This window comes from Eurosta solidaginis, chromosome 1 (assembly GCF_040869045.1).
Source record: "Eurosta solidaginis isolate ZX-2024a chromosome 1, ASM4086904v1, whole genome shotgun sequence".
Lineage (NCBI taxonomy): Eukaryota > Metazoa > Arthropoda > Insecta > Diptera > Tephritidae > Eurosta > Eurosta solidaginis.
In genome coordinates, this window is record NC_090319.1 from 207,907,479 (window position 1) to 207,925,891 (window position 18,413).

Sequence of the window (18,413 nt, forward strand, 5' to 3'; positions counted from 1 at the left end):
GTAAGTTTTATGCCGCTGGGTGACTAGGGTCTCGAGATATAGGCCAAAACGTGGACCCGGATACCCCTAGAATGTGTTTTTACATTATGGGTATCAAGTTGAAGCTGCTGATGCATGCTTTAGTACAGAGTAAGTTTTACACCGCTGGGTGACCGGGTCTCGAAATTTAGGCCAAAATATGGGCCCGGATACCCCCAAGATGTGTGTGTATTATGGATATCAAATGAAAGCTGTTGCTGAGAGCTTTAACCCTTTCGAACCGATAAAAAACTGTGGGATATGCAATATCGACACTAGTTGGACTTTAAAGACTACTAAAAAGTTAAAACTTTGACCGAGCCCGAATATCAATTTTCCTTATCAGAGGCGCCGTGGGGAGTGGGACAATTAATCCCAAACGGTTGTTTAAGTTTAAAATTTGGGATATAATGTCCCAGCAGTGTCCATAATTAAATATTTCAACCAGAGTAAGTTTATATAATTTATTCATTCAAAAAACAAATATTACATATGATATGGTGTAAAACACTTAAAACATAGTGGCACTTCGCACGTCTTGCATGTGAAGAAAGTACGCTTATCGTTCTTTCCACCTTTCTTGTCCTTTGAGCACTTCACGCATCGGCATCGCGTTGTGCCTTCGATGGGTATATGATCGCCAACTATGCCGTAATTGACGTCTCGATTCTTCAAATGTCGTCCAGATTTCTTCTTCTTGGGCACTTTAGTTTTCTCTAGCCCGCCCAAACTTAATCATATCCTCCGCTAATGAAATGACAAAATCAATGTAAGGGTAATTTGGCAAGTGGTGCGTTTCTTTATATAGTATCCATGAGTTGACACATGTAGTCTGCAGAAGTTTGTAGAATACCTTTTTCCACCACTTTGTAGACTTCCTGTTGATATCGTATAGCTGTGACATCTGGTCAGACAGATCGACCCCACCCATGTATTGATTGTATTCGATAATGGACTTTGGGCAAGCCAAGTTGATTTTTTCACCGTTTTTCTGTTTCCGTTGAATCCAACCTATGTCTCCGCCATGACAATTGCTCATTACAGTCACCAGTTTAGTGTCTTGCCAGAAGGCACATGATGTTCCAAATTGATTTTGGTAGCACAAACTCTCTCCTCTCTTCAACTTCTCTGTACACGTAGGAAGCTGCTTCCGATTGGAAATAATAGTTCCGACCGCCGGAAATGGTAAGCTGTTGAAGAGGTACACTGAGGAAAAAAATCTATCGAAGAAAAGTGCCACATTCGTTCGCTTTATAGTTTTTGTCTCGCCCAATGCCGAGTTGTCGGATAAATTTCGTGATTCATCTTTCCCACAATATATATTGAAGTCGTATACATAGCCAGAGGATGAGTCAGATCTTTCCAAAATTTTAATTCCACGTTTTATGGGTTTCATTGGAAGGTATTGCTTCAATGGTGATCGTCCTTTGAACTTGACCATTGATTCATCGATGGCTTGAAATGAACTATCCTCGCGACACGCAGTGAAGGTATGTTTTAGGCAATTGACCACCTCTTCAATATAGTAGCTTTTTGAGCAGCCATTTGGCTTTTCTGGAGAGTTGCAATAAAACTTTGAGTGAAGCAACAGGTATCGGTCTCGTGACATACTGTCCCTAATCAAAGCGTTGCCAACAGACTTTCTCTTAGACCAGTACATAGGGATTTTCGGTAGTCTATTGTAGGAAGTCACGAGCATTATTCCTAGCATTGTCAAAATTTCATTCTGGTCTGTTTCATGAATATTTACAGGTTTCTTTTTATATTCACCTTGAGCTCTCTTGACGATATTGATCCTTTCATTTGTGCACTGGCTTATCCATATGAGAAGACTTGGAGGAAATAGTTTCAAAAAAGTGTCCAGTTCAGTGGAGCCTCGATTCAAATCACAAAGCACGGATGGGGTGTACTGTGGAGGCATTTCTTTTCGTGGGCGGCCGCCGTCTGCGATTGTCCATATATTCTCCGTAGCAGGTGTTACTGAAACGGCAAAATTCTCTTCCACGTCATCGGCACCGATATCTTCATCGCAACTGGATTCCTCATCACTATATCCATCACTTTCCATATGTGAACCCTCCTGTTCCCCGGTAGATTCATCGTAATCTTCCGAAGCTAGATACACAGAGCCACTATCTTCAAATGGCTCCGATTCCCCTGAGGAATTGTAGAGTACATTTTCGATGTCATCGTCTGTTAATTTAGCTCTCTTGCTGGCCATTGTGTCTATTAGGTATAAAAATTCTAAAAAGACTTTAGTAAACTTATAAGCATTTTGTGAACTCCAGGGATATATAATCCCGAGTTAAAATACTACTGGGACATATAATCCCATAAAGAAATAGCCTTGATTTTATTACGAATCGCAATCGAATTAATAATAATCGAATTAATAATATTTACCGTTCTGGTCGTAGTATTTATCAAATTTTCTGCAGAATTTCACAACACGTGCTCACTTTTTCACTGTTTACAACCTATTGTAGCTGTTACATTTCAAAGAAGTGTCAACACAATGTAGTGAAGACTATAAATAACGGGAAAAATTTCTTTTCACGCATATACTTCAGCAAATCTTACCAATAGGTGTCTTTAAAGTTTTTTGGGATATATTGTACCGACCGGGTCGAAAGGGTTAAAAATAATTTTCATTGTGATATTCAATTTAGTCGCATCAACCTAGCAAAACTGATAAATATGCATGCGAAGTCGAAATAAAGACATGAATTAATAATACCCACATACCTATTTACATACGTCCTATTCGATTTGCCTGAAATTTGGTATATAAATTTGCCTATATTAGTATTTACGATGTTTTTTCCGGAAAGTAGACCAGAGACGGACTGGGACTGAGACTCGGAGTGGGACTGGGACTGAGACTCGGAATGGGACTGGAACAAAATACATCCTCTGGGACTGGCAATAAGATATGAATAAGAATGAGAAAAACTTGAGAGGAGAAAAGAGAGAAGGAGACTGAGAAAGAGATAGAATGAGACGAAGATGGAGATAGATGAAGCGAAAAATACGGAGGGTGGGGCAATACAAAGATTAGGAAAAAGTGTAGAGGGGCGAGGGCAGAGTTAGATGGAAAAAGCTTATTAAAATGTATGCAGATAAACCAAATTCTGCCGGGTCTGCTGGTTTGTTTATAAAAATAAAAAGTGAATATAGGTCACTGCGGCTGCCAGCATATATAGGCTTGTTTACCATAGCGAAATTGTGGAAGCCAGCTCAAAGTACTTTAGAAACAATTTTTTTCTTTTTTTACTTAGCGGATTGGTTCTCGCGGTAAATGAAGACAATACGAAGTACTTGCTGTCACCCAAGAAAGAATCGGCCCATTTGCACCTTGACAGCCACGTCACTGTTGACGGGTATAATTTCGACACTGTAAAGGATTTCGTCTATTTTGAAACCAGCATTAACCCAAAAAACAATGTCAGATTAGAAATCAATGGGAAAATGCCTTAGGCAAACAAGTGCTACTTTGAGCTGAGTAGGCAACTGAAAAGTAAAGTCCCATCCCGACGAACAAAAATCACTCTGTACAAGTCACTCATCATGCCTGTAGTGCCTTATGGCTCGGGAATCATCGACGGTGTCGAGGGCAGATGGCTCTTGGAGTGTTGAGAGAAGTTTTCCGGAAGATTTATGGTCGGGCACGTGATGCCGACGGCGAGTATCGACGGATAATCCAGCGGATTAGGGGGTTAGAATATACCCGCGGTAGGTATGCCTGTCGTATGAGGCGACTAAAATACCAAATAGATTCAAAGGGGTTGTGTAGCGCAACCCTTTCAAGGGGTTGCCAGCGTAATATATAGCTTCTCCAAACCCAAGTGTCAACCTCACCTATACGTTGCGAATCCTGTTTCACTAACAGCCGAGGCTCTGGCGACCCCGAACTACTCATAAATATAGGGGGTGGGAGGGCGGAATGGCCTAGAAGGTCCCATGGGGTCATAACAAATCGTTCCCGATGTGGTACCGGAACGTACCGGATCTGCATCCGGCAAAGGACCATCAACTCAATAACACTCCCCAAGGCCTTCGGGGAGTGTCCCTATCGCTACAACAACATCGAAAGAGGTATAGTGATGACCTGTATGAGCTTTAACACTTTTTCATGCAGAGCGAGTTTTGAGCTGCATAGGCAACTGCTACATAAAAACACATTTGTACTGAATTAAAGAATTATTATAGGATGCGATGGAAGCAGCATCATGCGATGTTTATTGCAGTGTGCATGAAATAAATTGTTCTGGTGCAGATAGTGTGATTCATGGCTCTATTTGAATATTTCGCTATAATGAGGTGAAATGTGTACATTGTTCTTCATTGTTGTGTTCATCTGCACCGCCAAACGTCAGACATATAAAACAACGCAGCCAGATCGGCCATGTCGCGACACGCGGAAGGCACATGCTTTAATTTTTTTTTTGTATGCGCAGCATTCGAGAATCAATATCAAAACGGGTCACTATCTCATCATAGCCAAAGTCAGCCCTTGCTATTGAGCTGCAAAACGTGCATCCTGAAACAGCAGTTAAGCAGAAACATAGAATAGTTAAAACATGTATTAGAATTATTATTAAAAAACATTTTGCCATTATTTTCGACGGAAATATTAAAATTCAAATAATTTCGTTTAATATAAAATGTTTTATATAAAAAATTTTACGCATTTGAGTTATAGAAAAGTCAACTCAAAATAGAATTGGAGAAAAAAGTGATGTCTTTGCATACTTTTCCAGGAAAATTGATTTGAATGGTTTTTACTGCAATTTTTCCTCTGAATGAAAAAGTAGTTTCGCAAAGAGGCAAATTGAGTTTCAGAGTGGGAGTTCAAGATGGCGGATTAGAAAGAGAAGCGTCGTGCTGCGGCCTTTAAAATATCGCAACCTTCCTGTATTTACTAGTATCGCTGTCAAAGCTGTGAGAAAAAGTTCCAGTATATTATAAATGTCTGCTGTTTCCATTCAGTGGTTGTTTTTGTTGTTGTAGCAATGCTCGCCCACCGATCACAAATTGTCATCAATATCCTCTAACGGGAGTCCAAGGAAACTTGCCGTTTCAACAGGGGTGGACCATAAGGAAAGGGGTGTTAGAGGCGTTGGTTCCACATTACAATTGAAGAGATGGTTGGTGTCATGTGGGGACACGTTGCAAGCGGGGCATACATTTTGTATGTCGGGGTTGATTCTGGATAGGTAAGAGTTTAACCTGTTACAGTATCCAGAACGAAGTTGAGCAAGAGTGACACGCGTTTCCCTGGGGAGTATGCGTTCCTCTTCCGCAAGTTTTGGAGAATTTTCGTTAAGCACTGGATTCACCGGGCAATTCCCGGCATAAAGGTCCGACGCCTGTTTATGGAGTTCACCAAGGACCTGCTTGTGTTTTTTCACTTCATACGGCTGGGTTCTCAGGTGCCCTATTTCCTCAAAATGCTTACGGAGATGACTCCTTAAGCCCCTAGGCGGTGCTGGTTCATCAATCAGATGTATGTTGGGATGCCCAGGTTTCTGGGTATTCAACAGGAACTGTTTGGTCAGCATCTCATTTCTCTCCCTGATGGGGAGTATTCTCGCCTCATTATGTAGATGGTGTTCTGGGGACATAAGAAGACAGCCCGTGGCGATTCTGAGAGCAGTATTTTGGCAGGCCTGTAGTTTCTTCCAGTGGGTGATTTTTAGGCTTGGCGACCATATGGGTGACGCGTAGCACGTAATCGGCTGGCTAATTGCTTTGTATGTAGTCATGAGCGTTTCTTTATATTTTCGCCAAGTACTGCCTGCGAGGGATTTGAGGATTTTGTTACGGCTTTGAATTCTCGGAACAATTGCGGCTGCGTGCTCACCAAAATGTAGATCCTGATCAAACGTCACACCCAAGATTTTGGAGTGTAAGACGGTCGGTAGCGTAGTGCCATCGACGTGGATGTTCAAAATGGTCGACACTTGGGGTGTCCATGTTGTAAATAAGGTCGCGGAAGATTTAGTCGGTGCTAATGCCAGGTTTCGCGAGGCGAAAAAACTGGAGAGATCAGGGAGGTAGCCGTTTATTTTAATTCACAGCGCATCTATCTTTGGGCCTGGGCCTGTGGCCATTATTGTGCAGTCATCGGCGTAGGAAACGATTGTGACTCCTTCCGGTGGTGAAGGTAGCTTAGATATGTAGAAATTAAACAAAAGTGGGGATAAGACACCACCCTGTGGCACCCCTTGTTTAATTCTCCTTGGTTTTGATGTTTCGTTTTAAATTGCACCGATGCCTGCCGACCACCCAGATAATTAGCGGTCCACCTTTTAAGACATGGGGGAAGGGTAGACCCTTCCAGGTCCTGCAGTAACGTGCCATGGTTGACCGTATCGAAAGCTTTTGATAGGTCTAGCGCTACGAGTACTGTTCTATGGTGGGGGTATTGATTTAAACCGCAATTTATCTGGGTGCTAATGGCATTTAGCGCGGTGGTAGTGCTATGGAGTTTTCTGAAGCCATGCTGATGCGGGGCTAGCTGCAAATTTGCTTGGAAATAAGGGAGCAAAATGGCTTCAAGCGTCTTGCCACTGGCGATAGGAGAGATATCGGACGATACGACTCACCTATGTTAGCTGGTTTCCCAGGCTTTAGTAGCGGGACCACCTGGCCATTTTCCATTTCTCAGGTATGACAAAGGCAGAAAGAGACAGATTGAAGACATGCGCTAAATATTTGAAACCCTTTTTCCCTAGGCTATTAAGCATCGGCATGGCTATGCCGTCTGGGCCCACTGCTTTGGATGGTTTAGCACGACCAATGGCGTCCTCAACCTCTTTAGCGGTGATGGTGATTGGTGACGCGCTGAATTTGTCTTTATGTGCGTGTCTATTGGCTCTCCGTCTATCTTTGTCGACCGTAGGATGCATTATATATTGTCGGCAGAAAGCGCTCGCGCATTTTTTTGCGTCCGACAGCACTTTGTCGCCAAAGGCGATGGAAACTTTGTCTTTGTGCTTAGTCGGATTCGATAGGGACTTTACGGTGGACCAAAGTTTACCCAAACCGGTAGAGTGGTTACAACCTCTTAGGTGCTCCTCCAATTTCGCCCGCTTGTGTTCATCCACAAGCAATCTGCTGCGTTGGTTTATATCCCTTATTTGGGGGTTGCCTGGATCAAGCTGTTTATAAGGTCGCGTTGCCTCGCTAAGTTTGCGTCCTGGAAGTGGGGCCGGATTTCGGGAATTTTCCCGGCGGGAATGAAATGTGCCGAGGCGGATTTAATGACCTTACGGAAGGCACGCTCCCCTTGGCGGGCATCAGTCGGGATAGGGAGGGCAGCAAAGCGGCTGTCTGCAAAGGATTTATATTCTTCCCACTTTCCTTTTTTGAAGTTTATGAAAGTGCGTTTTTCAGTGACGATGAAGTCGGCGGTACGCTCAAGCGAAATAAGTATGGGCAGGTGGTCGGATGCCAATGTTACCATCGGCTGCCAGTTGACGCAGTTTACGAGTTCTGCGCTCACGATTGAGATATCTGGCGAGCTGTGACAGCTTCCTACCATACGTGTGGGGGCATCTCCGTTTATTGTGCAGAACGTGGTTTCTTCTATTTGTTCCGCCAACATCTCATCCCTTCTGTCCACCCGCAAGTTTGAATGCCATAGATCATGATGGGCATTGAAATCACCTAAGATAATGCGATTGTTGCCAGTGAGTAAGGCCCTGATATTAGGGCGGTATCCACTGGGGCAACAGGTGGCAGGAGGGATGTAGATGTTGATGATTTCTAGGTTTGCATCGCCTGACCGGACAGATAGGCCTTGACGTTCTAAGACATTTTCCCTGCGGTCGATGCCAGGATCAAATATATAATATTGCACAGAGTGGTGTATGATAAACGCGAGACCGCCTCCATTTCCGCTCTCGCGGTATTTCCTGTGGACGTTATACCCAGAGCAGGTCTGCAATGCAGATCTTGCTGTGAGTTTAGTCTCTTGAATCGCAGCAATGCGGATGTTGTACGGCTTCATGAAATCGACTATCTCCGTAATCTTCCCAGTTAGTCCATTACAGTTTAACTGCAAGATTCTGAAGTGCATAAGGGGAGACGTCGCCACTCTGGGGGTAAGTGACGGGTGACTACGCCTGGGTTGTGGAAGGCCAGGACGCAATTGCTGTTGTGGCCCTGAGACTGGGCGTCCTTGAGCAAGCATTGGGGTACCCGGATGATTTGGGTTTGCGACCTGGCAACATGGCTCGATGAAACCCGTCGGGGGTTGCCGTAGCGGAGACCAGAACATCTAGGAAAGTGGCACCACCCAAGGCAGGAGCTGCATTGGGCGGATGTCGCAAACCTATATATTCTGTGCTGGCAGACGGTGCAAACGGAGGTAGGGACTAAGAGTCTGTTTCCCTGACCTGCACGATTGCTGCCGGAAAAGAGGAGGGAGAAGACGGGGCAGGGGCTGATGCTCAGCATTGCTACCAACTCTACTACGAAGGTAGTAGTTATGAGTGGTATCAGCTGTTTGCGTTGTTGGCGCCGTGGGGCGCGAGCAGCAGCGGGTACTTGTTGTGGCTTGCTGAGCAGCGGGGCTGCTGGAAGGTAGTGGGGGCGCTAAGGCGTAGACTACGGGATGCCCTTGGGCGTGAACAGCAAGGAGCCACAAAAGATTTATAAAAGTTACGTGGACGTCGGGTTTTGGGATCAAGCCCAGAACAACCTGTCCGATGCAACCATCCCTTGCACGAGATACTCTGAACAGAGTATGACCGTCCTAAAAAAGATTCTTTTCCGGCAGATGCAGCAAAGCCATTTCTCAGGACCGGGGTCAGGAGACGGACCCGGATTGGATTCGATGCCTTCCCGGAGTAAGAGAATATGGAGCAGTCCTTCTGCAAGGAGCTGCTGGGAGGATGACAATTTGTGGGAGGGACGAAACAAATTAGATGGGGTCACACTGAAATGACAGTCCTTGGTCGGGAAAAATCCCGAGTCGCTCCGGTACATAGAACCGACTGCCTTGGGAAGCGTCCATTCAGTGGTCGTGATGATTCGTAGGCAAGCGAGGCTAAGGAGAGAGTTTCTTTTAAAAAGGTGTGTTGGTAATCTTTTGAACAAAAAGATTGGGAAAGGAATAACGATGGTAGCAGAGGATCATTTTCCACGCACAATGGATTCCGGACGTGTAGAGGATTTTGGTAAGCCGGCTGAGGAATTCTATACTACTGCGTGACCTTTGTGGTTGTTGTTGGGTAATTCTTTACGACAGCTTGACACTGCTTATACGCATCCAAAAATATTGAGAGAGGTATCAAACGACGCGTCTTGACAACAGTATTAATAATCCAAAGGCGGAGTTGTGAACATAAGTGTTTTGTGCGGATATAGTTTTGGTCTCCAAACCCGTGTTGGACCCACCCAGGGTAATTCCATATAAGCGCGGCCGAAAGCCTCCAACGCAGAAAGGTGGATGTATTTTGAGAAGTATCTACTTGTTGTTGTTTTAGCGATAAGGTTGCCCCCGAAGGCTTTGGGGAGTGTTATCGATGTGATGATCCTTTGCCCGATACAGATCCGGTACGGTCCGGTACCACAGCACCATTAAGGTGCTAGCCCGATCATCTCGGGAACGAGTTATGTGGCCACATTAAACCATTCCCTCCCTCCCCACCCCCAAGTTCCATGAGTAGCTTTGGGTCGCCAGAGCCTCGTCTGTTAGTGAAACAGGATTCGCCGCGGATAGGTGAAGTTGACAATTGGGTTTGGATGAGCTATATATTGCGCCGGCAGCCTGAAGGGTTGCGCTACACAGCCCCTTGAATCTGGTATATTAGTCGCCTCTTACGACAGGCATACCTACCCCGGGTATATTCTGACCCCTAACCCGCTGGGGGAGAATGCTCTCCCGAGGGTATACCATGGAGTACTTAGAAACACAGTGAGAGCCGGAGTATGTGGTCCTCTCCTACCCTGCTAAAATCAGGGGTCCTCCGTGCAATTTTATGTTCCATTTTCGGCATATTGGAGTATTTAGATGATAACCTACTGCAGTTCTCGCTTTGCTTGTGTGTACTCTATGGAATATTTACTTGGGAGTATTTTGAGAAGAATCTACTCTCCCCAGGGTATTATTTAATTTATTAAAAATAATAATAATTACATAAATTACAATACAAAACAATCTAAATCTAAAAATGCAGTTACATTTATAAACATCAATGTTTTTGAATTGCCTCCCAATGAAGGCATTAATAAATGCGTTAATTTGGAATTGCGATATGTTATATGATCCTGTTTTTGCAATAATGCTAATATAACATTTGTGAGCTCCGATAGTGAATGATTTATATTTTTAGTTTCGCTCATACGTGGACTAGTTTTGGGTGACTTAGAGCCAGCTAAATCTACAAGATTTATCGTTCCGACTGATGTCTCATTTTTCTCGGCATGAAAACCAATAAGTTCAATTTTTGTAACAGCATGAGAATGTGATGAAAGTTCATTGCCTGCTGTTGAAGCCGTGGTACGAAAAATTTTTGCCACATGCATCAAATCGCGTAAACGTGAAGCAGAGGTTACAGTCTCCTGAGTTACATTTGACACATATGTATCGTTCTTATTATGTTTAGCCATGCGTATTCCATATCTTTCTGTTCGTTGCTCAGCAAATCATATAAGACTTCGTTATAGATTTCCAAAAATGTTACACGTATTTCATATTCGCAACCAAGACGTTTATAATTTTTAATGGAATCGAAAAGTAAATCGGCTGTGCGTGGAATCACTCCAGCATTTGTCGGCACACCTTCCATTGTATATGTTTTTCCACTGCCGGTTTGTCCATAAGCAAATATACAAATATTGTAACCATCCAAGGCAGATTGTATTAAAGGTGACACCATCTCGAAAATGTCCTCCTGTTTTAAATTAGGATGGAAGACATGATCAAAGGAGAAAGTTTGTGTTCCACCTTTATTCTTATCGTAGTTTTGTATTTCAACTGTGGATTCATCAATATAATTCAATCCACAGAGTACTTTATCTTCTTCAAAATCTAATGGCGCCCTTACACGACAAAACACGCGTATATTGCCACACAAATCCCTCATAGTGTTATGTTGTTCTTTATGTTCCAAGTTTGCATGAAACAGTTACTCCTTGCAGGCAGTCAAATCTTCATATAACAATTCATTTTCGGTTGTTAAAGGTGTAGATCGTTCGCGTAGCTGTAGTACTTCATGTGTAAGTGTATCGTGGGCTTCTTTTAGAAGCTATAAGAAAAAAAAAAAACAAATTAGAGTATTTTTAAAGTATTCCAACTTTGCATGCAAATATATCGACTTAATGTTCGTGCATTATAAACTCCAATTCTTCCTTAGTCTTCACAAGTGAGCCCGTAATGGAATCAAATTTTAAATTTAAGGATTTCAGTTGCTGAATTAAACAATCATGCTCAGTGTAAAGGTTTTTAGTTCTCCTGGTTTTATATAATTGATCCTGTGATTCTTCAAGCTGTTCTGGTAGTCCATCTAACGAACCCATTTGCTCACATTTCTCTTCATATTTTGCTTTAAGAATTTTATGTTTATCCAATAAATTATTATAACGCGCCTTAAAATCATAAGGCGGTATACGTTTATTAATTGGTTTTCCAGCACCTGTGGTTGATATTGACGAACTGGCGCTATTGGGTGTAGCTTTTTTATTATGGGTGGCAGCTTTCGTTGCTGTTGTCGTTATCGCCGTGGTATTCGTCATAACAGCGCATACGGTACCACTACCAGTAGCTCCTGCTCCAATTTGAGGTCGTGTTGGTAATTGCCTTTTTGAAGATACTTTGGTGGAAGTTGTTATATTACCTATACGTGATGGTTTATTAATTGTAACATTTGAGTTGAATACAGAACGAATTTGTGTTGTGGTATTTGTAGATGCGCCTGTGTATGCATAGCGTGTTGTCTTGGCAGGTATGGGAGCAAGCGTCGTTTCTGGTCGTTTCATTGGTCTTATTTCCCTTATGTCACGAATATTACTGACTGAGCGGCTGCGACGCAGCTTGGAACGCGCCATACCAGTGTAACATGCAGATTGCGATCGAACGATGTCAGTGATCCGGCACTTTATTCTAGAGGAACTTGTATATTACAATGTAGTTATTAGTTCTCAAAATATAAAATATTGTTTGCATACCTCTTCGTTGGAAACCATTTGGTAAATTTGTTAAATAACGCGCCAAAGGCTGAAAAGTATCCAGTGATTTGTGCGGTGATTCTCCACATTGGGCATGTTGGTGTTGAGTGTGGATAGGTACGTGTTTAATCTATAGACAGGCAAATAATACAGGTGTTTCAGCGTTTATTACGGGGTTCACTAAATGTTTATTAAAATAAAAACTTCACTTCATGGATTATCTTGGAAACCATTGAGCATTTGCACCTCAAGCACTAGAATATATCGGACTATACTTCTGGAAACCATTTTTGATAAACCTTCAGCTGCAATACAATTGCGTCGAATAATTTCACTCTGTGGGTCCATAAACCCCCCTGTTGCAAGTGTCGATTGCAGTAGATAGTCGACCGCTGAGCGATAATCAATTATCTTTATAGTGTATACAAATTATGTTATATACATCGAAAAGTTGAAAAAATAGCAAAATCTGTCTTGTATAAAATAAATGTTTATAATTCTCCAAAGATTTGGCGATTAATTTGTATAGTAATAATATTAAATGCAAAAAATGGAATCGACAAATTGTCGATTCTATTCCGATCGACACCAGCAATAGGGGGGAAAGTTTCTTGCTTTTTTGTATTTAAATTACAATGTATACCTACCATCTGCCCCAATTTCACTTCCTATTTGTGCCCAAATATTATTTTTGCGCTGCATATTCATATAGTGTTCATTCTTTAGATAATAAAGTTCAGGGAAATTGCTTATTTGCAAAATTAGCTGCTCTTCGTCAACCGACATGGTTGTAAAGAAATATTTGAAAATGTCGTAAAAGTGCCGCGAGGTAATGCACATCTAGCGACAGTGGACCGAAACGACGCGGCATTTTTGCCTAGTTGGCAACTTGATCGTGTCGTGTCGTACAACTGTCGCAAAGTGTGCATGGTTCCATAAAGCCGGAGTCAATGGTGCCGTATGTCGTATCGCTTTATCCGTATCCCTAACGTAATCAGCTGTTTATCGTTACGACGGTAAACCAAAACCCAATTGGTTGGCTACGATACGGTTACGACCTTAGCGGCACCAATAATCGATTGCATTGATTCTCATAAGGTTGGTCGAATCAGCTGTTAAAAGGTTACAGATACGGTTACCGATAAAGCACCAATGACTCTAGCTTAAGAATGCATGCAAAGAATATTTTGTCGCAACGTGTCGTGCTGTTGTCGGTATATGTCGCGTCGTATAGTGTGCATGAACCTTTAGGCAAAAACCCGCGTATATTTTGTAGGAACGTGTCGCTACATGTTGCGTCTTGTAATGTGCATTAACCTTTAAACTTCTGCAACTATATGAAAAATGTCATGTGCCGCGGCCTTTAAAATATCGCAACCTTCCTGTACTTACTAGTATCGCTGTCAAAGCTGTGAGAAAAAGTTCCAGTATATTATAAATATCTGCTGTTTCCATTCAGTGGTCGTGATGATTCGTAGGCAAGCGAGGCTAAGGAGAGAGTTTCTTTTAAAAACGTGTGTTGGTAATCTTTTGAATAAAAAGATTGGGAAAGGAATAACGATGGTATCAGAGGATCATTTGCCACGCGCAATGGATTCCGGACGTGTAAAGGATTTTGGTAAGCCGGCTGGGGAATTCTATACTACTGCGTGACCTTTGGGTTAACAAAATCCTCAAACCCTCGTCGGCAGTACTTGGGGAAAAGATAAAGAAACGCTCATGACTACATACAGAGCAATTAGCCAGCCGATTACGTGCTACGCGTCACCCATATGGTCGCCAAGCCTAAAAATCACCCACTGAAAGAAACTACAGGCCTGCCACAATACTGCTCTCAGAATCGCCACGAGCTGTCTTCTTATGTCCCAAGAACACCATCTGCATAATGAGGCGAGAATACTCCCCATCAGGGAGAGAAATGAGATGCTGACCAAACAGTTACTGTTGAATACCCAGAAACCTGGGCATCCCAACAGACATATTTTTGTTGTTGTTGTTGTTGTTGTTGTAGCAAAGCTCGCCCCACCTAATAGCCGCGACCGATCACAAATTGTCATCACTATCCTCTAACGGGAGTCCAAGGAAACTTGCCGTTTGTACAGGGGTGGACCATAAGGAAAGGGGTGTTAGAGGCGTTGGTTCGACATTACAATTGAAGAGATGGTTGGTGTCATGTGCGTACACATTGTAAGCGGGGCATACATTTTGTATGTTGGGGTTGATTCTGGATAGGTAAGAGTTTAACCTGTTACAGTATCCAGAACGAAGTTGAGCAAGAGTGACACGCGTTTCCCTGTGGAGTATGCGTTCCTCTTCCGCAAGTTTTGGATAATTTTCGTTAAGTACTGGGTTCACCGGGCAATTCCCGGCATAAAGGTCCGACGGCTGTTTATGGAGTTCACCAAGGACCTGCTTGTGTTTTTTCACTTCATACGGCTGGGATCTCAGGTGCCGTATTTCCTCAAAATGCTTACGGAGATGACTCCTTAAGTCCCTAGGCGGTGCTGGTTCAACAATCAGATGTATGTTGGGATGCCCAGGTATCTGGGTATTCAACAGGAACTGTTTGGTCAGCATCTCATTTCTCTCCCTGATGGGGAGTATTCTCGCCTCATTATGCAGATGGTGTTCTGAGGACATAAGAAGACAGCCCGTGGCGATTATGAGAGCAGTATTTTGAGAGGCCTGTAGTTTCTTCCAGTGGGTGATTTTTAGGCTTGGCTACCATATGGGTGACGCGTAGCACGTAATCGGCTGGCTAATTGCTTTGTATGTAGTCATGAGCGTTTCTTTATCTTTTCCCCAAGTACTGCCAGCGAGGGATTTGAGGATTTTGTTACGGCTCTGAATTCTCGGAACAATTGCGGCTACGTGCTCACCAAAATGTAGATCCTGATCAAACGTCACACCCAAGATTTTGTGGTGTAGGACAGTCGGTAGCGTAGTGCCATCACGTGGATGTTCAAAATGGTCGACATTTGGGGCGTCCTTGTAAATAAGGTCGCGGAAGATTTAGTCGGTGATAATGCCAGGTTTCGCGAGGCGAAAAAACTGGAGAGATCAGGGAGGTAGCCGTTTATTTTATTGCATAGCGCATCGATCTTTGGGCCTGGGCCTGTGGCCTGTGACTCCTTCCGGTGGTGAAGGTAGCTTAGATATGTAGAAATTAAACAAAAGTGGGGATAGGACACCACCCTGTGGCATACAAAATGTATGCCCCGCTTGCCATGTGTCCCCACATGACACCAACCATCTCTTTAATTGTAATGTGGAACCAACGCCTCTAACACCCCTTTCCTTATGGTCCACCCCTGTTGAAACGGCAAGTTTCCTTGGACTCCCGTTAGAGGATATTGATAACAATTTGTGATCGGTCGCGGCTATTAGGTGGGACGAGCATTGCTACAACAACAACAACAACCTTTGGGGTTGTTTTTGGGTAATTCTTTACGACAGCTTGACACTGCTTATACGCATCCAAAAATGGATTGCATTTTATAAAAGGTGCCACGATTTTCAAACTTTTGCTGATTTGTAGGGTAGAGGGGGTTCTAAAAATCACAAAATTATCATCCGCAACTCTAGGAAATCCTCTTAGTTTTTTTTTTTTTTGAAATATAGGCTTTTGGAAATAGTGCAGTTTACGGTACCCACCCAAATTTGGGCCAAAATTTTCGAGTGAGGTATCAAACGGCGCGTCTAGATCAAGAATCCGAAAGCGGAAGTTAACTTTTTTTACCCGTTCAAAAGATATTAACGAAAAACCGAAAAAAGACCCGCGGGTCCCTCCGTAACCGGGGGTGGGATCCATAGTATTTTTGCGCAGAACACCTTTCTGAGTTGGCGGCCTTCGGCCGCGCTAATCAAAAATAACCCTGGGCTACGCCATGCCAAGTCCGGGTGTGTGGTATAACCGTGGCTACCGCCACGGTTATGTACAATTTTTTCTGTGGGTATAAACACAACAACAACCACATTAAAATCGCCAACTTCAACTGCAAATATCTCCGGACAGAGATACAATTTTTCTTTTCCGCCTTCGGATTATTGTTCTCGATAGCGGTATCAAAAGACGCCTATTTGCGTCAAGATTCAGAATCCGAAAGCAGAAACTACATTTTTTATCTCGTTTAAAAGTTATTCGCGGAAAACCCGTCAGTAGTATTGTCGCTTTTTTCGTTGTTGCAATCATGGTTCAACTACATACAGGTTGGCTCATCTGTAAAGCAACAAAATATGTCTGTTCAATATGTTGATTGGACCAAATTCTTTATGAAAATGTTTGCTGGGTTGGAGCTGTTTTGGTCGATATGTATAAAGAAAAAACCCAAGAGTTTTTACTTTTCTCTTCTATGCATTTCGACGCATCCGCGTCATCATCAGGAAGTCTATTTATTTTCAAACAAACAACATGAAAATACAAAAGTAATCATTATTTTCAATAAACATTACAAATTCAACATTAAAACAATAACTCACAATAATTTGATTAGTTGTACAAACACAATAATATCACAGGACAATCGACACATTCATTTTTCTTATTTTCCATTTTTGTTCTTATCATTTTTTATTATTGCTGTATAAGCGCTATTTGTATTGTCAATGTCTTCTTTAAAATTCATGACATTCGTCATATGTTGTTGGATGCGGAGACTTTCCAGTGTCATCCTCCTTTTGCATCTTCTCTCAACATCTAAAATTTTTGCGTTCCCAAAATCAGCTGTATGGCCATTGTCAGTCAGGTGTTGAGAAAGCGCGGTATTTGTTTTTCTGTTTTTTGCGTCCATTTCATGTTCGTGTATTCTCGTTCTCAATGCTCTTTTCGTTGTGCCAATGTAACATTTATTGCAGGTATTGTTGTTGTTACCGTTGCATTGAATTTTATACACTACATTGCATTGTTGTCCCTTGTCTATTTTGTCTTTTGTTTTTGTAAAGAAACGATTAAGTGTATTGTGTGGTTTGTGAGCAAATGTTATGTTGTCTTTTTTCATAATTCTCCTGAGCGATTGATTACTTGTTAGTCCGGGTATATAGGTAACTCCAATATAAGTTTTGTTTGTGTTTGCTTCTGTTTGTCCATTTGATGAATTAGGGTGGTCCATTTCTTGTGTCGTATTAATTATAAGCTTTTCTATTAGAGTATTCGGGTAGCTATTTTTGAAGAGAATATTTTTTATTTTCTTCTTGTTTTCTTCTATGAAATCACCGTCACTTAGAAGATGTATTTTCCTTATTAGACTTGTTGCTGTGTTAATTTTCTGCTTCCATGGATGATTGGAGTGATAATTGATAATTCTTCCTGATGCCATCGACTTTGCATACCAGTTGAACGTTAAGTTTTGGTTTTTTCGGTGTATTTCTACGTCTAGGAAGGCAATTTTGTTGTTCTGCTCTAATTCTTTAGTAAATTGTATCCTGGTATGCTGTGCATTAAATACTGTTAGTATGTCTTCCACGTCTTTAGCTTTAACAATTGCGAATATGTCATCTACATATTTGGTTATGTATTTTATTTATTTATTTATTTATTTATTTATTTATTATTACGGTCTTTAAGACCTAGTTTAGGTTAAAATAAGAAATTAAACATAACTACTCATGTCACATTTAGTGACGTACAATATAAAAACAATTTTTCTTTGAACTTACTAATATTTTCACAGTCTTTCAAATCAGAAGGTAACTCATTATACATTTTATACCCTAAATATTCAAGAGACCTTTTGGCGAACTCAGTTCTTATTCTAGGCAGTCTTATATTATTGCAATTTCTTGTTCCATAATTGTGGATTTCATGATTATAATGTATTTTACTACTCAGGTAATTCGGTAACATTCCTAACCTAAGTTGGTGTATAAATTTCAATGTGAAATAACTAACTGACTGTTTAATACTAAGCCAGTTTAATCTATTGAGCATTACAATTTTTGGCGTTCTTGGAGGACATTTTAAAATAAATCGCATTGCCTTGTTTTGCTGTATTTGAAGTTTCTTAATATATATATCATTACTTAATAGCAGAATAGTAGGACAATAAATAAAGTGTGGTTCAATAATTGAACGATATACCAATATTTTATGACTTTGACTGATATGTTTACATGTTCTATACATGAAGCCTATTTTCTGTGCAATTTTCCTTTCCAGATAAGTTACATGCTCTCCAAAATTTAGATTATCATCAATCAAAACTCCTAAATACTTAATTTTG

At 41.8% G+C, this 18,413-nt stretch overlaps 1 protein-coding gene and 1 pseudogene across 3 annotated transcripts in view; one reads left to right on the top strand and one right to left on the bottom strand.

Annotated features, from left to right (window-relative positions):
* Nucleotides 1-10,170: 10,170 nt before the first annotated feature.
* LOC137239563 (protein claret segregational-like) lies at nt 10,171-12,981 on the bottom strand (annotated as a pseudogene).
* A 566-nt stretch (nt 12,982-13,547) lies between these two features.
* Nucleotides 13,548-18,413, top strand: part of LOC137236999 (U3 small nucleolar ribonucleoprotein protein IMP4) — a 194,142-nt gene continuing 189,276 nt past the window's right edge. For 2 of the 3 annotated variants that reach the window (XM_067760120.1, XM_067760121.1), the window contains exon 1: nt 13,548-13,813. Coding sequence is in view for 1 of the 3 variants with exons in the window: in XM_067760122.1 (XP_067616223.1) it covers nt 13,663-13,813 (151 nt within the window). In the remaining 2 variants the exon portion in view is untranslated. The remainder of the gene's footprint in view (nt 13,814-18,413) is intronic. The other variant, XM_067760122.1, reaches the window with a different exon arrangement.